This window comes from Ictalurus furcatus, chromosome 17, assembly GCF_023375685.1.
Source record: "Ictalurus furcatus strain D&B chromosome 17, Billie_1.0, whole genome shotgun sequence".
Lineage (NCBI taxonomy): Eukaryota > Metazoa > Chordata > Actinopteri > Siluriformes > Ictaluridae > Ictalurus > Ictalurus furcatus.
Genome location: NC_071271.1, coordinates 26,085,147 through 26,109,202, shown reverse-complemented (window position 1 = coordinate 26,109,202; position 24,056 = coordinate 26,085,147). Strand labels below are relative to the sequence as shown.

At 38.2% G+C, this 24,056-nt stretch overlaps 1 protein-coding gene across 3 annotated transcripts; it reads left to right on the top strand.

The window, feature by feature from the left end:
- Positions 1–280: 280 nt before the first annotated feature.
- On the top strand, positions 281–22,744 carry ca8 (carbonic anhydrase VIII). 3 transcript variants are annotated; one of them, XM_053647249.1, is made up of 10 exons: positions 281–1,071; positions 1,437–1,637; positions 10,060–10,251; positions 10,422–10,546; positions 13,982–14,077; positions 14,175–14,237; positions 15,156–15,204; positions 15,704–15,816; positions 16,871–17,042; positions 21,742–22,744. In XM_053647249.1, exons 2-9 carry the CDS (start codon positions 1,565–1,567, stop codon positions 17,003–17,005), a joined length of 846 nt encoding a protein of 281 aa, XP_053503224.1. In that variant the 5' UTR covers positions 281–1,071; positions 1,437–1,564; the 3' UTR covers positions 17,006–17,042; positions 21,742–22,744. The 3 variants fall into 3 exon arrangements, with proteins under 3 accessions (XP_053503224.1, XP_053503223.1, XP_053503222.1); XM_053647248.1 differs by having other exon boundaries at positions 281–1,244; XM_053647247.1 differs by having other exon boundaries at positions 281–1,637.
- Positions 22,745–24,056: the final 1,312 nt, after the last annotated feature.

The following is a 24,056-nucleotide window of genomic DNA, read 5'->3' as shown; positions in this document are numbered from 1 at the left end:
AGTTTAGACATTAATGGCTGTGTGTTGAGTTATTTTGAGGGGACAGCAAATTTACACTGTTACACAAGCTGTACACTCACTACTTTACATTGTAGCACAGTGTCATTTCTTCAGTGTTGTCCCATGAAAAGATATAATCAAATGTTTACAAAAATGTGAGGGGTGTACTCACTTTTGTGAGATACTGTGTGTGTGTGTGTATATTATATATATATATATATATATATATATATATATATATATATATATATATATATATATTTGTTCCTCAGTTTCTCTTTCTACCTCTTTCTGTCTTGTTCTCTTTATCTTTCTGTTCCGCTGCCTCCCTTTTTGTTGTTCTTTTCTTCTGTCTTTCCTTCTTTAATTCTTTTTTCTCCTCTGTTTCACCAGCAGCCGGTTTCTTCTCTTCTGTCTCTGATTATTTCTCCTTTATTTCTCTTTCGTCGCTTCCTTTCTTCGGTTTTGTCGTTATACAGGTGTGAAGGTTGCAGTGAGACAACACTCTTTTTCTGTATTTAAATCTCTCTCTCTTTTTAATCCCTCTCTCTTTTAATTTCTGTTTGTCTTTTTATCTTTTCTGTTTGTCTATCAGTCTTTATTTTTTTTATCTTCCTTTCTTTTTCTTTTTTTGTTCCTTTTTTATTTCTAATTTTATCTTTCACTTTCTTTCTGCTTCTTATTTTTTGAATTTTTCATTGTTGGTAATTTTTGCCTGTGTTTAAAGTTTTTTTTTTTTTTAGTTTTTTTTTTTTTTTTTTAACATCAACCAGAATATTAATAAGAATATTGTCATTCTTTATTTCTCTCCCTCTCTTATCTTTCCTTCTATCTGTCTTTCTTTTTCTTTATGTAACTACTCTCCTACTTTCCCCCTCTCTTTCTGCAGGCTTTTTCTCCAGGCTTTTCTTGTTTTTCATTGGGTGTTTTATAACCTCACCCATTTCCCTTGTGTGTGTGTGTGTGTGTGTGTGTGTGTTCGTGGTTGGACTCTTAACCAGTTTGAGCTGCTCAGCTGTTTTTAACGTGCTGCTACAGAGATCTGAGAGTCACCACCTACAGCCAATCAGAGTAAGAGAGAGAGAGATTGTGTGTGTGTGTAAGAGAGAGAGAGAGAGAGAGAAAGTGAGATAGACTCAGTCTGCTCTGCTTCAGCCTGGAGAAGGAGTTTTGAAACTGGTGTATGGTAATGGAGCAGAGAGAGGAGGTCGTTCTGTAGCCTTGAGTCACCTGGAAGAGCAAAAGTGTGTGAGTGTGTGTGTGAGTGTGTGTGAGTGTGTGAGTGTGTGTGAGTGTGTGTGTGTGTGTGTGAGTGTGTGTGAGTGTGTGTGAGTGTGTGTGTGTGTGTGTGAGTGTGTTAGGGAGAACGGGAACAAGTGAAGGACTAACAGAAGGAAGGAGAAGAGACTGAAAGATCTTTGGCTGTGTTTTTTTAGGATTTTTCTTCTTCTTGGTTTTACGGCTCCGAAGTGAAAACACACACACACACACACACACACACACACACACACACACACACACACACAGATTTGGAACACAGCCAGAGGAAGGGAGAGACCTCGGTATGGCAGACCCTGTGATGGAGGAGTCTGATTCCTTACCTGGGAAAGAAGAGCTGGACTGGGGCTACGAGGAAGGTAAAGAAGTGAGCGACAGATCTGCACTCGTTTCTCTCTGAGTGAAATACGAGAGCGAACTCTGAACACACACTTTATTGTGGTGGGAAAGTCACTGAGCTACTGTTAAAGACAGTGCTCTCTTATTGTGTGTGTGTGTGGGGGGGGGTATAATGTACTTAGCAAAGCTCAGCAGTTTGAATGTGTTCGTATTCATGACTGAAGTGATGAATGAATGAAAGGAAGGAAGGAGAGAGGGAGATAAAAAACCCCTCCACCTCTTCCAACACACTTGCATTCATTTTCCTTTTTTTCCTACTGTTTAATTCTGCTGAGTTCTGGATTGTGATTGGTCGTCAGGTGTTGATTAGTTCTCTATAGCAGCAGTTCTGACAGTAGCGCAGGTTTATATTAATGCTCTCACTCTATATGAATGCGTTATGGTTTCTATAGCAACAGTTCGTTCACAGGGACGTGTACTCATTGACGTGGTGAAGTGAGGAGAACCGTGTTTATGTAACGTGTACGGAAGGAGTCTCCAGTGTCAGAGGTAGAGCTGTAACTTGAAGTTTTTCCACAGTAAAAAGAGAGAGTGTAAAGAGAGAGAATAAAGAGGGCTGGTGAGGGGACGAGTGTTTATAGCTGCTATAACGTAAGCGAGAAACAGGATCAACGCTGTATGTAACTATAAACACACAAAAAGCATGACGTGTCGTTCTTTCATAACTTATAAACGGTACTTGTTGGTGAGCTGCTGTGGTGTAAGAGGAATAAAACACTCAGGGACGTGCTGTTGGAGGAAACTAATCATCTTCCTGGAGGAAACAGGACGTCCTGAATCACCTGTAGAGTCATTTCCTGTAACCGCATTCTCCCCGAGTGTTTAATTGCTTATTTATTTCATTTCCGAGTACAGTCGTTTTGTTTAAAGCTCCTTCACGTTGCAGTATTGAATATTTCATATTATTTATCTGTGTGTAATCTGTGTGTACAGTACGGGACATTCTCACACTCCCTGGATAAAGCCTGTCCCATTTAGAGAGAAGAAGGAGTCCTTGTTAGTATGGACATACAGCAGGCTTCCTACAATCCTGTTCACTGAACCAGACTGAGTGTGTGTGTGTGTGTGTGTGTGTATATATATATATATACACACATACATATATATTCGTTTAAAAATCCCGGCAGACAGAGACGTCACTCCGTGTGAGGAGGAATGGTTTACTAGGGTGAGAAACGCTGAGGTGTGAGGATGTAACGTCTGGTCTCTATCGTCAGTGTGTGTCTCTGGCCCTTATTCGAACATCATGGCTTTCTTTAACAGCAAAACAAACACACTGTCTTATTTGCACTACCTGACCAACATCCGTCACACACACACACACTCTACAGCACAATCTATCATGTCTGCAAACACACCAGCAGTAAAAGACGAGTATTTTCAGCCTCTCACGGCGAGTTTGTCTCGGCTTCTGTACGCCTTCCTGTAAAGCGTGATTTATTTCTGTTTTTATTCAATAATTCACGTGTTGTGAATTATTAATAATTCTCTTTATTCGCTCTGTTTATTTGCTCAAAAACATGCAGCTTGTTACATCATGATAGCAAGAAACCGCAAAGAAGCGTAAACTCCTCTGTCCTGAAGATTTTTTAAAAAAGGATTTTCTTTTGTGTTTTCTTTATTTTTCTGTTCCGCTCCCTCCGTTTTCTTGTTGTCTTTCCATCCTGCTCTATTTATTTATCTTCTTTTTTCCTGTATGTTTTTCCTTCTTTCATCCTTTGTTTCTCGTCTATGTCACCAGCAGTCCATTTCTTCTCTTCGATCTTTTTCTGCATTTAAATCTCTCTCTCTTTTTCATCTCTCACTAAATTTCTGTCTTTTTCTCTCATTTTCTTCATTTGCTTCTTGGTCTATCAGTCTTTACTTCTTTATCTTCCAGCTTTTTTTTTTTTTTTTGTTTAGTTTAAAAAAAAACAAAAAACTTTTTTTGTCTTTCATTTATTACCCTCAGTTTTTCATTGAAGCGTAAACTCCTCTGTGCTGAAGATGTCAGAAACTTCAAGTTACCTCTGACTGTTAGAACGCACTGACACTGGAGACTCTGTTTATTATCAGTGGAGCGTGCGCTGTATTTGTCCTTGTGAACGAGCCGTTGCTTTAGAAATAATAACGTATTAGGAAGAGTGCATTAATATAAACCTGCTGCTATAGAAAACTAATCAACACCTTCTGACCAATCACAATCCAATCACAATCCAATCACAATCCAATCAGAAATGTTTGCTGTAATTCAAAGCAGTAATTTCACCAGTAGCGTTAGGAGAGAAAGTGCTGGTCAGGCCGCCGTTTCCTCCATCAGACCAGAATAAAAAGTGGAAGCTGGTGAAATGGTGAAAGCTACTTTGTCGCTCTGTTTAATTTATTTCTGCTTACGAAATCTCTGGATCATAAACATACACCACATACTGCAGTGTGCAGGAGTCTCAGTTGTAAATAATGAAATTAAAAGTTTCTACATGGAACATCTAACTATAAAGAGCAGGAAACTGTAATCGGTTCAGCATTTCAGTTCAGTTCAGGGGTTTTTTTTTTTGCAGATAAACTCTCGGGTTCTCAGTCGTACAGTTTTCTGTAGAAAGAAATCCTCTGTATGACTTTCCTGCATCGTGGAGAACCTGACTCGCTTCTTTTGGTTCTGCAGTAACATCAGAATGTTATGGTTTTATCTGTAAACTGCTCCACATGAACAAAATGGCTAGTGGATAATGTGTAATGTGCCACTGGTCCATTAGTGAAATCAATCATTTATTTATTTTTATCATTGTTTATCATTATTGAATATTTATTTAAATAGTTTGGTCCTTTATTTCTCTACGAAGTTTTTTTAAATTTCACTACATCTGATTCTACTACTACTACTGCTAATAATAATAATAATAATAATAATACACTACTACTACTACTACTGCTAATAATAATAATAATAATAATAACACTATTACTACTACTACTACTGCTAATAATAATAATAATAATAATACACTACTACTACTACTACTACTGCTAATAATAATAATAATAATAATACACTACTACTACTACTACTACTGCTAATAATAATAATAATAATAACACTATTACTACTACTACTACTGCTAATAATAATAATAATAATAACACTATTACTACTACTACTACTGCTAATAATAATAATAATAATAACACTATTACTACTACTACTACTGCTAATAATAATAATAATAATACACTACTACTACTACTACTACTGCTAATAATAATAATAATAATAACACTATTACTACTACTACTACTGCTAATAATAATAATAATAATAATACACTACTACTACTACTACTACTGCTAATAATAATAATAATAATAACACTATTACTACTACTACTACTGCTAATAATAATAATAATAATAACACTACTACTACTACTACTACTGCTAATAATAATAATAATAATAACACTATTACTACTACTACTACTGCTAATAATAATAATAATAATAATACACTACTACTACTACTACTACTGCTAATAATAATAATAATAATAACACTATTACTACTACTACTACTGCTAATAATAATAATAATAATAACACTATTACTACTACTACTACTGCTAATAATAATAATAATAATAATAATAATAATAATAATAACACTATTACTATTACTACTACTGCTAATAATAATAATAATAATAACACTATTACTACTACTACTACTGCTAATAATAATAATAATAACACTATTACTACTACTACTACTGCTAATAATAATAATAATAATAATAACACTATTACTATTACTACTACTGCTAATAATAATAATAATAATAACACTATTACTACTACTACTACTGCTAATAATAATAATAATAATAATAACACTATTACTACTACTACTACTGCTAATAATAATAATAATAATAATAACACTATTACTACTACTACTACTGCTAATAATAATAATAATAATAATACACTACTACTACTACTACTACTGCTAATAATAATAATAATAATAACACTATTACTACTACTACTACTGCTAATAATAATAATAATAATAATAATAATAATAATAACACCTACTACTACTACTACTACTAATAATAATACTATTAACACTATTATTATTACTACTAATTATAATAATAATAGAAATAATGATGTTTTATTAATGTCACACACGCTTATGACATATTTCAGACAGTCATAACAAGTGGAAGTAAAATACTCAACAATTACTAACAACTAACAAAATTACAACTAACAATGTTTTAAAAAATTCTAAAAATGTATATTATATATATATATATATATATATATATATATATATATATATATATATATATATATACTCTTCAGAAATACTGATATGTCAAGATAAACATATGGACCACTAGCGTTAATTACATAAAAGAGAGAGAGAGAGGAATAAATCTAAAAAGTCCGTCATCAGAAGCCAGTGTAACGATTTTAAAACCTGGAGTAAGATGTTTTTTGTTTGTTTGTTTTAAAATCCAAACCTTTCTGTATTGGAAACCAACATTTATTTCAACTTAAAATTGATTCATTTCTATTGAAACATCGATTAATATTTTTTAACATTAGGGTGCAGATACTTTTGTGCTAAGACGACAATCATGCTAGAAATTTGCAGTTTGTGTTTAAAAGTGGGATTGAAGAAAAACTTTTTGTTGCAGTTAGCGATGTAAACTGGTAGCATTGACGTCGTTACGCTGCTAACTTTAGCACCTCCTCCTCTTTTTACTTTTATGAAGCTCCGCCCCTCTCAGACGTGGTTGAGAATGTGAATAAGTATTTGAGTGTGAGCGTTCACTGAAGTTGACCTCTGTTTGATGTTTTGCTGTTTTATTTCTATTGTTGGTGCAAATCCACATAACAACCTAAACAAGCTAGCTAGCTAACGCTACCACTGCGTGATCGGCCAACAATGGCACGATGAGAGTTGGTTTTGAGCCAGTGACCAGAAGGTGGTGGGTTCAAACCCCAGAACTGTCTTGTTTTCGTGAAGTGGTGTGTGAATTGTTTTAAATGGAGCTCGTTTGTCCAGATGATGATTTACATCCTGTTCTTCAGAACTCGGTCAGTAAATTTACAGAGCAAGAAGACGTGAGGTTAAATCGTAAGGAGAACACGGGAGGTGAAAAAAAGCAGCACAGCAGAAATGAGAACATGGTGAAGTCCCCTCGAGGAGTTTTATAGTCTTACAGGAATGTGAACGTTAATAGCGATGGGACTTTGGAGCTCTGAGGATCTTTATTTAGCTTCCTCATTAAAGACACAGAAGAGAAGAAAGTCATCATTCTTCGTTGATGTAAATCCAGTTCAGTGGGTTCTTATTGGCTGGAAGCAGCAGAGACGAGATCACGTGACTCACAGAGGACAGAAGGACATGCTAACTTTGGAATCTAATTATTCCTGTATTATTTTCTAATAACTTTTATTAGCTATCTACAGGCCACTGGTCCATTAATGAAGCCTCTGATACTGAACACAGCCATGGTTTCATTCATTTATACATTATAAATTATAAATCTCATTTAAAAAAATAAATAAATAAATAAATAAAATTTTTGCACTTAAACCTCTACTCTGTGCACTTTGCTTCTTCTGGAACTCAATTAATGGATCTCTGCCTGATATATCGCTTTGCTTGTATTTTTCCCATTTTTAAGTCGCTTTGGATAAAAGCATGTGCTAAATGAATAAATGTAAATGTAAATATTTGATGATATCTTTTCATGGGACAACACTGAAGAAATGACACTGTGCTACAATGTAAAGTAGTGAGTGTACAGCTTGTGTAACAGTGTCAATTTGCTGTCCCCCCAAAATAACTCAACTCACAGCCATTAATGTCTAAACCGCTGGCAACAAAAGTGAGTACACCCTTAAGTGAAAATGTCCAAATTGGGCCCAATTAGCCATTTTCCCTCCCCCGGTGTCATGTGACTTGTTAGTGTTACAAGGTCTCAGGTGTGAATGGGGAGCAGGTGTGTTAAATTTGGTGTCATCGCTCTCACACTCCCTCATACTGGTATATATATATATATATATATATATATAAATATAAATATATGGTCCATTAAGTCCAAAATGTTGGATGTTTCACTGTAAAACTGAACCTAAAAAGCCCAATCACCAAATACACCAAACGACATGACGATGCTCCTTTGTACAAAGCGAGCTCCATGAAGACGTGGTGTGTGAAGGTTGGAAGAAGGTAGAAGAACTGGAGTGTCCCGAATAGATCCCTGACCTCAACCCCACTGAACACCTTTGGGATGAACTGGAACTGGAACTGGAGCCTCCTCACCATCACATCACAGCCTGACCTCAACCTCACTAGTGCTCTCGTAGCTGATTGACCACCACAAATCCCCACAGCCACGCCCCAAAATGTAATAGAAAGCCTTCCCAGAAGAGTGGAACTGGAATCTGGAATGAGATGTTCAACAAGAGCCGCATTTCCATTGAAATTACCCTGAACATTTAATCCCAGGAACTTTTTTAAAGGGACCATTTGATTCCTCCAGTCCTTTATTGTCTGCGTTTCCATCGACATCTAAAGTACCATGAAGATTAGGCAGATGAGTCTGGTGACGTACAGTCTGACTGCGCGTGACAAGCCCTTGGCGTGGATTTGAAGCCTCAAAGTAGGATGCAAAATTACAACTACTAGTTGTAGTTGTAGTAGTAGCTGGTGGTCTAGTGGTTAGGATTTGGCGCTCTTACTGCCGTGACCCGGGTTTGATACCCGGTCACTGAGGTTCGAGCCATGCTGCTATTCATTGTGATGTATTTGCTAAAAGGTCATTGAGAAAACGCTGGAAAAGAGGCGAGTATTGGTAGTAAAGCGAATTCAGAATGCTGGTAATGCTAAGCAAACGGATTTTATTACTGAGACGAACTCGCAAGCTTCTCTCTGCACTGTTTCCGGTGTGAACAATGCCCAGCTCGCTTATCCCACTCAATATTATATCCTCAGCATAAATACTCATTAAGGCCGGAACCTCGTTGTCGGTCCATTGCTCTGATTGATTCGAATCGCAATAAACAACTGTTACTGTACGCACTCCAACACTTTTAAAAATTGTGGCTGAAAAAACATGCTGCATGCACGTAACCAATCAGCATGTTCAGTGCCCAAGTCCCACCCCCCAAAACTTTGAGTAGGGACTTTCTGAGGGGGGAATATTTTACCCCGGAACTTAATTTAGACCTTGATCACTGCGGTGGAAACACACAGAGTACCTTTATAAGGCCCTAGTTCCTGTGGAAAGCTCCTGTGGTGGACACGCAGCTAAGGACATATAGGTGTGGTGGTCAGGGGTGCACATACTTTTGGCCAACAAAGTTAAATATCCACCAAACATTTGTGGCCAAATGATAATGTTAATGATAATTAAGACACTAGAAACATCTCATTGCTGTACGTCTCTTTTTTCTACAATAGAGAGAAAGAAAACTTCTCTAGTGTTTACATGTTTACCCGAAACAGACCCTTCATTTGCATATCATTATAATAATAATCATAATAATTGACTAGTTACAGAGGAAGTAAAGACGGAGTGAGTAAAATCAGCTCTCGTACGTGACTGTAACTGTTACATGACCTCGTTCACTGGTTGCGGCCTTCTACCAGATGCTTTCTTTTGTTCTCTGAAGGTCGTTGGTGGTTTTGTGGTCGAAAAAGAAATGACAGTGCTCGGCACTGATGATAATCAGCTCCAGACAGGTCTGATCTGAGTCTGATTCCGCTACGTGTTCATGTTACTCATTATTACCGGAGAACTGACCTGTTCTTTTTCAGTGCGCTCTCTCAAAGTTTGCTTAGACTGGAGCTGTAGCTGTAGTGTGTAGCTTTATCTGGGGAAGGTGGATGTGGTGCTGATTAAAATAAATAAATAAATAAAGCTAAGTAAAGTCGTGTTTATGGTGTAATTCTGGTCAATAAATCATCAACAGCAGCTGGGACGGTAGCGCAGGTTTATATTAATGCGCTTGTTCTACTACGTTCTCGTTTCTATAGTAACGGCTCGTTCACAGGGACGTGTACGGCGGACGCTTGATGTGATGACATTTTTTTTAAAGTAAGGAGATGTTTATGTAACATTTATGGAAGGAGTCTCCAGTGTCAGAGGTGAAGCTGTAACGACATCTTCAGTACAGGGGAGTTCGGTTCGATTCCGTTTTATCTGTATAGCGCTTTTTGCAGTGTCACAAAGCAGCTTTACAGAAATATATACATTCCAGCTTATATACAACTTATTAACTTCAGAACAGAGAAAACAGAGACTGCGGTGAGGGAAAGACAACTTTCACAAAAACAGTAATATATGGAATATAATGTGTGTGTGTGTGTGTGTGTGTGTGTAGGTGTGGAGTGGGGTCTGTTGTTCCCGGAAGCGAACGGAGAGAATCAGTCTCCCATAAACCTGAACTCAAGAGAGGCTCGTTACGACCCCAGACTGCTGGAAGTCGGTTTAACGCCCAACTATGTGGTGTGTCGAGACTGTGAGGTCATCAACGATGGACACACCGTCAGGATCATGCTCAAGTCCAAATCAGGTACCCAACATGCACCAGGACCAACGGAACAGGAAGTCGGTTCACCGAGCCGATTATAAATCAACTGTCTGATTCAGTTTCAGCCCAGATTTCTTTTAGCACTGCTTTAGAAAAATAAACCCACGTTAAAGATGTTTTCTCTCCGTCTCTCCCTCGGGTTCCGGCCGCAGTGGTGACCGGAGGCCCTCTGCCCAGTGACCACGAGTTCGAGCTGCATGAAGTTCGCTTCCACTGGGGCAAAGAGAACCAGAGAGGCTCCGAACACACTGTTAACTTCAAGGCCTTTCCTATGGAGGTCAGTTTCACACACACACACACACACACACACACACACACACTTTTAGATTATTGATTGGGCCTTGAGATAAAATGTGTTGTAGTAATTATTTTTTTAAACTGTAAACTGTGTAAAGAGAAAAACCACAACTGCTGTAAAAAGGAAAAGAACTTGTGTCCAAAAATAAAAACAAACCACTGTGTCCAAAAAAACACGCAGCTTCAGTCCAAAAAAACCCCCAACCTCAAGAAAAGCTTGTGCCCAAAAATTAAAAAGCTGAAAAGACCTTGTATCCTAAAAAAAAAACCCCAAACCCAACTGATAGAAAAAAGGGCTTGTGTTGAAAAATGTTTGTTTTTTTAAATAATAAAAAAAATCACCAAAAACTTGTGGCCAAAAAAACAAAACAAAAAAACAAACAAACAAAAAACCCAGTTTGGATCAATAAATAAATAAATAAATAAATAAACAAATAAATAAACCCTCATGTACTAAAAAAAACCCAACTCAAAAAGAGTTTGTGTCCAAAAATTCAAAAAAAAAGGAAAAAAAAATGTGTCTCCAAATAAATGTAAAAACCCAAAATTTCAAAAAGGACTTAAACAAACAAACAAACAAACAAACAAACAAATAAAATGTTGTGGCTAAGAAGAAACAACTCGTGTTGAAGTGCAAGAATTCCCCCAAAAAACTCAGGTCCTATAAAACCCAACTCATGGGGGGAAAAGAGTTCATGCCAGTAAAAAAGAAAAACTGTGTCCAAAAAAATCTTTTCCAAAAACAACAACAAAAACACTGATTTCAAACTGAGTGTCAGTTGATCCTCCAATAAAACGAGAGCTGTAACGGAGTTCCTGTGAAGAATTCAGTCTGATTCGGATAAACACTGATCATTTCATTCTCATTAAACACCAGCAAAATGATTATAAACGTGACGTGAGCTCAGTTTAACGTGAACCACGACCAGGAATAACGTGCACACGTTTCTCACGCTGACGTTATTAGTGACCGGGAGGTTGTGAGGTTAAACCCCGGAGACTTCGGCTCAGATTCAAGTGCTGAAGCTGCGACTGGATCCAGTTTCAGAATTTTCCTGAAAACGTCTGACTGACGCAGCGTTCGGGAAATCTCACTCCATTAGCTGTAATTTCCAGGAAACATTACCAGCAATTAGCGCTTTTATTTCTGTTTCTGATGAAACCCGGGCTGTTTCTCATCCGGAGCCAGCGCTAATCGCTTGTCTCCTGCAAACAATTAGCATCTTTCTCGTTAGCGCTCACCGCTAGTGTTAAATCCTGAGTGTTAATCCACACAGAACAGAAGAGTGAGCACTCCGACACAAACCATTTTTAATTTGAAGCGCTAATCGGGTGTTTGCCATAAAGCTAGCATGAAGTAAACTGCTGTTTTGAAATTAAAAATACATTTTTCATTAGTTAAAGACTGATTTTACGTTCACCAGCGTCATAGTTATGAACTGACAGCAAACCTGCCATTTTTACTGGCAAACTTTTACCTAATGCTAATATCAGCTTCCAAAACAGCACTTTATCTGGCTAGCTAACTTGGCTAGTGTTAGCATTTAGCGGCCGAATATTAACAATCCCCAAAAGTTTAAGATTTAGCAGTGATTTTAAGTTATCACTACTCAGTTAACAAGCTAGCTCTTTAGTGAATTAAATAAACTTAATGAACAGTAAGCACACTGGCAGCTGCACGCTAACTAGCTGTGATTCAACCATTTAGCACCCTGATAAGTTGGGGGAAAGTAGAGAGTTAGCATGCTATAGCAAGTTGGTGAATTAAGCAGTTAGTACACTCGCTAATGATTAAACCTAAAGCCAAAACACTACAAAGCTAACAGAACAGCAGTTAGCAATTATTTAGAGCAGCAGTAACCTAGCTGCAGTTAGCATGAATCGGCGAAATGGCGCTAGTTCATTAGCTGTTTATAAAATAAAACAGAATAACATCTCTATAGTGGAGTTCTTTATTAATATTTTTCAGTGTTTAAACGCTACAACACACACTCAGAGATTACGTCTGATGAAGTGTGTGTTATGTGAGACACTGAACATGACACACCGACACACAAACAATACTGAGAGCTGTTTAAATAATACAGAGGGCTAAAACATAAAGCCCTGAGTACACACACGTCCTCCACACCTGGCACCTGCCACCTTACACACACACACACGCACACACGCACACACACACACACACACACGCACACACACAGAAGGACTTGTTGATGCACTAAAACGTGTGAAGCATTGTCCACTAAAAACACGTAAACACGATTGAATATTTTATTGCACGTTACACCACGGCGCTGCTGAGTTCTGGATTGTGATTGGTCGTCAGGTGTTGATTAGTTCTCTATAGCAGCAGCTCTGACAGTAGCCCAGGTTTATATTAATGCTCTCGTTCTATATGAATGTGTTATGGTTTCTATAGCAACAGCTCGTTCACAGGGACATGTACTCATTGATGTGGTGAAGTTTTATTAAAGTGAGGAGAAATGTATTGATGTAACGTGTATGGAAGGAGTCTCCAGTGTCAGTGCTGTGTAACAGTCAGAGGTGAAGCTGTAACTTTAAATTTCCCACATCTTCATCACAGAGTTTACACTTCTTTACTTTTTCTCACTAACACCACACACTGCGTTTATTTTTTTTGTCTAATTAACTTGAAGAGAGGGAATAAAGAGAGAGAATACAGAGAGAGAATAGAGAGAGGGAATAAAGAGAGGGAATAAAGAGAGGGAATAAAGAGAGGGAATAGAGAGAGGGAATAAAGAGAGGGAATAAAGAGAGAGAATAAAGAGAGGGAATAGAGAGAGGGAATAGAGAGGGAATAGAGAGAGGGAATAAAGAGAGGGAATACAGAGAGGGAATACAGAGAGGGAATAAAGAGAGGGAATAAAGAGAGGGAATAGAGAGAGAGAATAGAGAGAGGGAATAAACAGAGAATAAAGAAAGAGAATAAAGAGAGGGAATAAAGAGAGAGAATAGAGAGAGAGAATAAAGAAAGGGAATAAAGAGAGGGAATAAAGAGAGAGAATAGAGAGAGAGAATAAAGAAAGGGAATAAAGAGAGAGAATACAGAGAGAGAATAAAGAGAGGGAATAAAGAGAGAATAAATAGAGAATAGAGAGAGGGAATAAAGAGAGAAAATAAAGAGAGAGAATAAAGAGAGTGATGGTGAGTGTGTATAGCTGCTATAACATAAGTGAGAACAGGAACTAACTCGTTTCACCGACATCAAATGTAACTATAAATGGATAAAAAGTATGTATTGTTCTTTAATAAATAAAAATTGTACTGTGTTTTATTGCTGTGCAGTGAGAGGAATAAAACACTCAGGGATGTGATGTTATAGGAAAATAATGAACTTCAAAGTGGTAACTGTCTCTCTCTCTCTGTGTGTGTGTGTGTGTGTGTCCTGTAGCTGCATCTGATCCACTGGAACAGCACGTTGTTCAACACCATGGACGACGCCATGGGCAAGAAAAATGGCATCCTCATCATCGCTCTCTTCGTTCAGGTCCGACCAGGAGTTCCGTACACTAACACAAGTGTGTGTGTGTGTGTGTGTGTGTTACTTCTATGAGTGTGTTCATGTGTGTGTTTTTATTGTGTAGATCGGTAAGGAGCATCTGGGACTGAAGGCTGTTACAGAGGTGTTACAGGACCTGCAGTATAAAGTAAGACAACACACGCACACACACACACACACACACACACACACACACGCACACATGCACATACATGCGCATGCACACACACAAGCACACACACGCACAACCCCTTGTGAGGACCTTCCACTGACCATGATTACTGTAGCTAATTAATGCTGCACTTAAACCTCTCATTGACCTCGTTAAGTTTCTCTCTTTTTGTTTTTTAAATAAAAGGTGATAAAAACATCATTTCTGTCGTCTCACTCGTCCTGGTTTATCGGCCTTTTAGTAAAGTTGTACGTAAATGTTTTCGTGGCCGAATGAACCAAAAGAAAATTCCTGCTGGATTACGGTAATGTTGATTTCCTTCCTTCTCAAGAGTGTGTATTTCATTAAACACCATTCCACTGCATGTTACTGAGCGAGTTCATGCCACATTTACATTAGCCACGCCCACAAAACTCCATAAACGGCAACGAGAGCTGAAACAACAAAATGGCCCCTAAATGATTATAGAGCTCCTCCTAAGTACGACGTGTGTGAAATCTTCCAGTAACGCAGCTCAGCCACTGCAGCGCACACACTAACTCCTCCTCTTTTTATAGGGTGCCATTACTTTGGTCCCAGTTCAATGGATAGTCTTGTGTCTTAATTCATGGGTTTAACATGAGACGTCACAAAATATTAATTTGGAGTGTATCTGAAATAAATAAGTGATTTACAGTTGATTTGAACCTTTGAGTTAATTGATTGTAACAATTTTATTACTACTACTACTAATAATAAATAAAATAAAATAAAATCTGTATCCTGTGTTTATATGTTTCTGTGAAGCTGCTTTGAGACAATGCCCATTGTAAAAAGCGCTATACAAATAAAATTGAATTGAATTGAATTGAATTAGTAATGTGTGTAACAAATAATCGTGTTTTGTTGTTACAGGGAAAGACAAAAATAATTCCTTGTTTTAATCCTAACACTTTATTACCTGGTAAGTTTTTAATAATTTCTCATTTCTAATTTTTTTTTTTTCCCGGAACTTTACAATTATAAAGGTGCTCTGATATTTTTTATATGTTTAAATAATATTCTAGTGTAAAACTTTTCACATGTAAATAACATAAAAATGTAAAATTCCTAAGTCTCAGTGTTATTATAAAGTCTCTGGTACTATTTTTTAAATTTGATTTATATCACATAAACAAAAAACACATTGTATATTGTTATGATGGTGTTTCAGTAAAGGAAGTGGTAAGTACCATTTGGAGACATGGGGGGGGGGTGTATTTTTTAAAAAAACATAAAAAGAAATTAATATATTTAAAATCAGTCTGAAACGGTGTTTTCTAATCATGGAGAGTCACCGTGTCAGACGCTGACCGCTAATTATAAGATAATTTATAGCCTAGCCACGTACTAGCTACCCGCGAGAACGAATCGTAATAAGAACTTCACTCACGTTTGTGTGGTTGTTTTGTTTTTCACTTCAGATCCGTTATTAAGAGATTACTGGGTTTATGAAGGCTCTTTAACAACACCGCCCTGTAGCGAAAAAGTCACCTGGATCCTTTACCGCTACCCGCTAACCATCTCTCAAATGCAGGTAAATACAACACAACACATTATATATATTTTATATTATATTCATTTTACATGCATTTCAGATTATATAATACACTCCTAGTGTGATAAACGTTCCCAAAATGGCGGCTTTTACGGTATTTAGTTCGTCAGCGTGAGGCTTCAGTTCTGTCACAATTATTCCATGATCACTGATTGCAATTAAAGGTTAGCTTCCGCAATTATGTGTTAAGGGCTAAATAAGTCGTTAGACAAACTTTATTAAAAATTCTGATGCAACCTTTTTTACTGCACACATCCTCCAGATACGACGCTCGGAAATCCGCCCCCTAGTGGCAGCCATATTGTTTAGGAACCAAAACTAAAATCCTCATTATTCATAAAAATGTGTTTTCTTTTTGTTTGTTTGGTTTTTTTTTTTCCAAAAAGTGAGGCAGAAGAGAAAGATAAAAAATCTGGAAATGGATATAAAAAAGTGTAAAAAATTAGAAAAAGAAATAGAGAAAGTGGCAAACTGAAAAAAAATGGAAGGAAATATTAAAATAACAGTAAAAAGAGATATAAAGAAAGAAAGAGAAGAAGGAAAGCAGGAAAAATATATGGAAGAGGAGACAGACGGAAAGAGCAGAAATAATCAAACAGTGAAATATTTAATGATAAATGATTAATGAAAAAAAGAAAGAAAAGAAATGCATTACAATTGTAAATGCAGAAAAAGGAAAGAAGAAAATAACGAATGAGAAATAAAGGAAGGAAAGAAAGGGAAAAAAGGAAAGTAAAGGGTGATAAGAAAGAAAGAGAGAATGTAGCAAGAAAGAAGAGAAAGACAGAAATAAACTAACAATAATGAAATGATGAATAGGCACTGGGAAAAGAAAAAAGAAAGAAGAGAAAGACATCAAAATTGGAAATAGGAAAAAATAAATAAATGAGAAATAAAGGAAGAATTGGTGAATGAGAAAGAGGAAGTGTTCCAGAAAGAAAGATGACAAGGGGAAAGAAGAGAAAGAAACGATGAGAAACTCTGTTTTGAGTGAAACAGTAAACTCCAGCTTCTGTCTGTTTCCTCTCCACAGATCGAGGAATTCCGGAGACTCCGGTCTCACATTAAAGGGGCGGAGCTTCTTGAAGGGAACGACGGGTTGTTGGGAGATAATTTTCGGCCCACGCAGCCTCTGAGTGATCGCATGGTCAGAGCGGCGTTTCAGTAAAGCACCGCTGCAGCGATCCATCACTGTTACACAGAGGGTAAAATATTCAAATCCACACCAGTGCAGATTCACTTTCATCTCCTCATTACACTCCCACAACCACTCCCACTTCCACAACCACTCCCACTCCCACAACCACTCCCACTCCACTTCCACTCCACTTCCACTCCACTCCCACAACCACTCCCACTTCCACAACCACTCCCACTCCCACAACCACTCCCACTCCACTTCCACTCCACTCCCACAACCACTCCCACTCCACAACCACTCCCACAATCACTCCCACTCCACTTCCACTCCACTCCCACAACCACTCCCACTCCACAACCACTCCCACAACCACTCCACTCCCACAACCACTCCACTCCCACAACCACTCCCACTCCACTCCCACAACCATTCCACTCCCACAACCACTTCCATTCCCACAACCACTCCCACTTCCACAACCACTTCCACTTCCACTCCCACTTCCACTCCCATAATCAGCTTCTGGGTGGTAACAGTACCATGACTGAGAGATCACATGGTGTGTGAACTGAGGTCAGAGGTCACATGGTGTGGTATTGCAGTGTTATTGTACTGGAATCAGGACACAGTGGAGTTCAGGAATAAAATGTTTCTCTCTGATCTAGAACTAAACATGGCATTGTGTGAGGAACTTTCTTATTTTAGTTCTCCCTAAAGTCCTCCTGCTCCTGATCCACTTCATCATCATTGTGAAACCAGGACGAGCTGAGGAGCAATGGGAGAGAGAGAGAGAGAGAGAGAGAATATGAATCACTTCCTGTTACAGAAGCACCTCAAGGCATACAAACAGGAGGAGGGGCTGAAAGAGGACACGTCCCACATGACAGAAAGAGAGAAAGGAGAAATAAAAACAGAAATAAAGAAGGAGTGAGAAAGAAACAGAGACTGGGAGACGAAGGAAAGAAAGAAAGAAAGAAAGAAAGAAGGAAAGAAAGAGTAGCAGAGACAATCAGGTAAAAAAAAAAGAAATAAAGGCAAACAAAACCTGTAAAGAAAGAAAAGAAGAAGAGAAAGAAAGATCATTTGATAAAGAGATACAGAAAGAAAGCAGAAAAACAGAGATAGAAAAGGGAGAACGAAATAGAGAACGGGGAGAGACATGCAGAAAAAAGAAAAAAGAGATAGAAGTAGAAAGAAATAAAGAAGACAAAAATATTGAAGGAAGAAGGAAAATGACAAAAGAAACAGAATGCAAGAGAAGTAGTAAAAATAAATAAATAAACATTCCATTGATCACTGAGTTGAAGTGTAAAGTGCTGATGATGAAACCTGACCATGAAACGTGGAGTTAAAGACAAAACACCAGGAAATAAAGAAGTGAGTTTGTGATGTGGACTTAAAATGGGTTCTAGAGCTGCAGAGGCCGGTTCCTCACGTTCTCCAGTTAGAGTGATTAATGAGGTTCTAACAGTTCAACATGGCGTCCCTCAGGGTTCTGCTTTACGCCTGATCTCTGGACTCGGTGTTGAGTCGTGACTTTACTGAGAAATCTCAGATGGAGGTGAAATGGTAGCTCGGCATTGTGGGATACAACGGTGACCTCACAGCGTTGCCTCGGTAACTGTGACCTCATCGAGACGAGCTGGAAACAATGAAGTGTTAGAAATACCATCGCTACAGTACTGTAGTCTATTATTAGTAGTAATAGTAATGGTATAATAGTAGTATAATTTTGGTCCATAATTATCGGCACCCTTAATAAAAAATATTCCCTTAATAAAAATGTTTAATTTGTTGTGTAATTGTAGCTTATTCTCTTGAAGGGTGCCAATACTTCTGATAACCGAGCTGACTGGAGGTGTGCAATGGGTTTACTCTTTACAGAAGCATTGTAATGGTATATTCAAGACTTTGCACATACTTGCTGCCCTACTTCTTGCTCACCTCAATGAGGTCACGGTAACCAAGGCAACATCACTCTGAGGTCACTGTGGAGTCCCACAATGCCAAGCTATTATCTTCACTTGCATTCTTCAGAAACCAGTGACATGCACTCTTACTCACACGCACACGTCCTCATAATAAAGACAGGTAACATTAACTTGCAATCTGTCACACTCCTTCACACTGAAGGAGGCGTGGCCTCTACCTGACCCATAGTGAAGGAGGCAGGGCCTTTATACCTGTCCATTGTAGTGAATGAGGCTTGGCATCTGTGCTCGCACTTTCATTAAAGAGGAGACGTGTCCTGTATGCCTGTAACTCATTAAAGGAGGCATGGCCTCTGTATCTGTCAGTCTCACTGTAGGAGGCGTGGCCTCTGGGCCTTTCATTTCCAGTAAAGGAGGTGTGGCCTCTGTGCCAGACCGAATGAAGGAGGTGTGACCTTGGTGTCTGTCAATCCCAGTGAAGAAGGTGTGGCCGATATTTCCACTGAAGGAGGTGTGGCCTCTGAATCTGTCAGTATGAATAAAGGAGGTGTGGTCTCTGACTATCAGTATGAATAAAGGGGGTGTGTCCTCTGAATCTATAAGTCTGCATAAAGGAGGTGTGGCCTATTTACCCTTATTACCTTTAGTTTCACTGAAGGAGGTATGGCCTCTGTGCCTGTCAATTCGAATGGAGGAGTTTAGTTTATTTATTTATAGAGCACTTTTAAAACAGCCTCAAGAGTGACCAAAGTACTGTACATGAGCAGAATAAACAAAAACAAAATAAAAATTTTAAAAGTAGCGACAATTAACAAGTATTAAAAGCTAAGGAAAACAAATACGTTTTCAGAAGAGAATTAAAAACTGATAGCGAGGGTGCTACTCTAAGTTGCACTGGCAAGCTCTTCCACAATCTGGGCCCCACCACCGAAAAGGCTCTATCTCCTCGGCGTTTTAGCCTTGAACAAGGGACTGTCTAAGTTAAGATTACCAGATCTTAAACTTCTGGGATGGTTGTAGGGACACAATAGATCAGACCGGTAGTTAGGAGCAAGGTTATGTAAGCATTTATACACAAATTGAAGAATTTTAAAGCCGATCCTAAATTAGACTTGAAGCCAATGGAGAGTTCACAAAGTGGGAGTGGCTTGATCATATCTGCGACCATTCTTAAGAAATCTGGCTGCAGCATTTTGAACCAGATGAAGTCGAGCTACCTGGGACTCAGAAATACTGTAGAACAGAGAATTGCAGTCATCCAAACGCGAGGTTATGAAGGCTATCATGAATGGCTTTATCAAAGGACTTTTCAGACAGGAAATGTTTTATTTTAGAAAGTAAGCGAAGCTGAAAAAAGCTAGAGGCAACGACAGAGGACACGTGTTTATCTAATGATAACCGACTGTCTAGAAAAACACCATTTAGAATTAAATACAGACAAATTTCCCAGAGCGGTATTATTAAACTCAAATTATTCGGATGAACCAAAAACTATAAGCTCGGTCTTGGAGTCGTTTAGAGTTAAAAAGTGACTGGCTATCCGGAGTTTATCCTCATCGAGACAGGATAAGAGAGTTCGTAATGCGGAAAGGCTGTTTCTTTTTAATGGCATGTAGATCTGAGTATTGTCCGCATAAAAGTGGAAGGATACGCCATACTTTCTCAGAATCGAACCTAATGGGAGCAAGGAACCACAGCGCTGATGCGATAGATATTTAAGACTGATGTGTGTAAGGAAGGCTTCTTAAGAAGAGGAGCAACAGTGGTAAACTTTAACAGACCTGGGCCAGACTCTTTATTTTTATTTTAAACTTTAACAGTTTAAAATACCGGGGATGAATCACATTTAGACAGACAGAAGTTTTGACGATGGCCATAATTTCAGCGAGAGACTCTAGAGAAATGGGATCAAAAACCTCCCATGAGGCGAGCGGCTGAGTGGATCCAAAAAGTGGAATCCAAAAAGATCCTTGTAAGAAAGTATCAACTGCTGTCTTAAATTAGAAATGTTAATCAATGTAAAAACTCAAGAAGGATTCACAGAGTGAGAGGAGGTGTGGCCTCTGTTTCTGTCAGTCCAAATGAAGGAGGTGTGGCCTCTGTTTCTGTCAGTCTGAATGAAGGAGGTGTGGCCTCTGTTTCTGTCAGTCCGAATGAAGGAGGTGTGGCTTCTGTTTCTGTCGGTCCGAATGAAGGAGGTGTGGCCTCTGTTTCTGTCGGTCCGAATGAAGGAGGTGTGGCCTCTGTTTCTGTCGGTCCGAATGAAGGAGGTGTGGCCTCTGTACCTTTAGTTTCACTTAAGGAGGTGTGGCCTCTGTTTTTGTCAGTCAGAATGAAGGAGGTGTGGCCTCTGTTTCTGTCAGTCCGAATGAAGGAGGTGTGGCCTCTGTTTCTGTCGGTCCGAATGAAGGAGGTGTGGCCTCTGTTTCTGTCGGTCCGAATGAAGGAGGTGTGGCCTCTGTACCTTTAGTTTCACTTAAGGAGGTGTGGCCTCTGTTTTTGTCAGTCAGAATGAAGGAGGTGTGGCCTCTGTTTCTGTCAGTCCGAATGAAGGAGGTGTGGCCTCTGTACCTTTCACTTCCAGTAAAAGAGATGTGGCCTTGGGGTCTGTCTGTCTCAGTGAAGTAGGCGTGGTCTTTTTACTCTTTAGAGCCAACGCATGTTTTTCTTCAGTACTCGGTCACATTGCATTATATCAAAACCTTCAATCTGAATCACACTACTCTGAATTAAAGTGTGGGTTTAAACGTGCATTTGGATCATTACTCTGTTCATCACTTGCTCATTAATCACACGTCCCCTCACGATTTAATTCGTTTTTCTGTTTTTCAGGTTTCAAAGCCGAGCCGGATGAAGGAAACCGAACCCTCTCGTTAAATCCCGCTTCATGTGAACATGCATTAACATAGTTCAAGTCCGACGCTAAAAGCTTACACAACACGCTAACTTCACCTGTGTGTTACAACATGCCAGATTACACATGAAGAGAAATTCCCAGTCAAACACCAAGACTTTATCATCACTAACTTGTAGGAACGTGTTTAAGGCAGGTTCCAATGATCAGACCAGGTTCAGCATAGCCTAAAGTTTTTGGTTTGTCTGGAAATTCTAAAATGCTAACATCGCTAACATTTTACTTGCTGTATTAGCGGAAAAAATACTATAAAAAATAATATAAACTGACTAGCTAGATAGCTTGCAACATTAAGTAGAAAAAAAAAATTGTAGTTAGCGTCGTATTTTTTTGCTTGTAGAGCTACAGCTACACAGCTGGACAGGCCACGTTTGTAACTTGCTAGCTAGCATTACATAGCATTCATGGGTTATGTTAGCTGTATTACAAGAGTTAGTATATAATACATGCTAACATGTAATACACAAATAGTAAAAAAAAAAAAAAAATGTAAAAGCTCTGAATGTAATGCTCTGACGGGACGTGCGCTGCATCGTCAGCTTTCCGTATTGTTTTTATCTCGTGTCGTGTGAGTTACGGTGCGTATTGCAAACGCACGTACTGTAACATTTAGTTTACGTTTAGGACACATTAGTTACGGAAGTGAAGAACAAAAAGTAATGCTTTAATGTCATTATTTACTACAGAGGCAATGTGCTGGTGTTTAACATTATGAATAAAACGATTTTTAACTTAAACTGGGTAAGAGTGAGTATTTTTATTTCTGCGCCGTTATGAAAGTAAAGTAAAGATTATAATTCTGTCTCAGTTTGGGAATAATGTGAAATTAGACATCAACATCTGGCTCTCACTCTTTCATTTATTTTTTGGATTGTGAAGTGTCAACTTTATAAAAATTAGTCATTTTTTATGTATGTTATGAATGCATTAAAACAATTTTTTTTAACACATATTCTTAGAAATATTAGAAATATGTAAACAAAGAATAATTATAATTGAAATGCTTTAATAACACTGCAATTTTCTTATTATTTTAAGAATTGCCGTATGTTATGAAAGCATTAAAATAAAAAATAAAAACATTTCTAAGTTGGAAATTGTTTTTAAAAATATCTGAGTTGGAATAAATGTTAAAAATAAAGAGTGTTTTTTGGGGGAAATGTGTAAAAATAAATGTAAAAGTGACCAATTTTCTTTTTTTGTTTTTGTTTGTTTTAGAATAAATATTAGGAAAGAGCCTTTTATAATTAAAAAAAAAATTCTGATGGATTTCATAAATTTTTTTTTTCTAATTTTCAACATAATGTATTGACAATTTTGGTGAAACAAATTTACACTTACAGTAACTAACACTCTTCTGGACTCTTATTGGTCGTCAGGTGGTGATTAGTTCTCTATAACAGCGGCTCTGACAGTAACGCAGGTTTATATTAATGCACTCGCTCTAATACGTTATGGTTTCTATAGTAACGGCTCGTTCACAGGGACGTGTACAGCGCACGCTCCACTGATAATACACTGATTTTAAAAATCGCTGATTTGGTGAATTTTTTTTTAATAGTAAGGAGGAGATGTTTATGCAACATTGATGGAAGGAGTCTCCAGTGTCAGCGCTTTGTAACAGTCAGAGGTGAAGCTGTAGCTGTAAGTTTTCTGACGTCTTCAGGACAGAGGAGTTTACACTATTTATACTTACTGTATATTAAATATTAATATTAATACGAGTGTTTCACATTTAGTGTAGAACTGTGCAGTTAAGCTAGCTGTGTTAACTGCCAACTTGCAGGAAGTGTAAAGGACACACACACACACACACACACACACACACACACACACACACTAAATACACTATCAGATCTAAAGAGGTTACAGAACGGAACACTGCTAAATAGTGAGTAAGGAAATGATGTTATCTGTAGCTCAGTACCACAAAGTGTCTCATAGAGGAAGCATAAAGAGAGCATGAAAAATTCACTTACAGTCTCAGTGAAGGAGGTGTGGCCTATGTCCCTGTCAGTCTCAGTGAAGGAGGTGTGGCCTGTGTCCCTGTCAGTCTCAGTGAAGGAGGTGTGGCCTGTGTCCCTGTCAGTCTCAGTGAAGGAGGTGTGGCCTGTGTCCCTGTCAGTCTCAGTGAAGGAGGTGTGGCCTGTGTCCCTGTCAGTCTCAGTGAAGGAGGTGTGGCCTGTGTCCCTGTCAGTCTCAGTGAAGGAGGTGTGGCCTGTGTCCCTGTCAG

Excerpts from the sequence above, each read along its gene's own strand:
- ca8 (XM_053647249.1), top strand. The coding sequence starts at position 1,565 with ATGGCAGACCCTGTGATGGAGGAGTCTGATTCCTTACCTGGGAAAGAA. Across the intron at positions 1,638-10,059 it reads GGACTGGGGCTACGAGGAAG|GTGTGGAGTGGGGTCTGTTG; the intron begins GTAAAGAAGTGA and ends GTGTGTGTGTAG. Across the intron at positions 10,547-13,981 it reads TCAAGGCCTTTCCTATGGAG|CTGCATCTGATCCACTGGAA; the intron begins GTCAGTTTCACA and ends TGTGTCCTGTAG.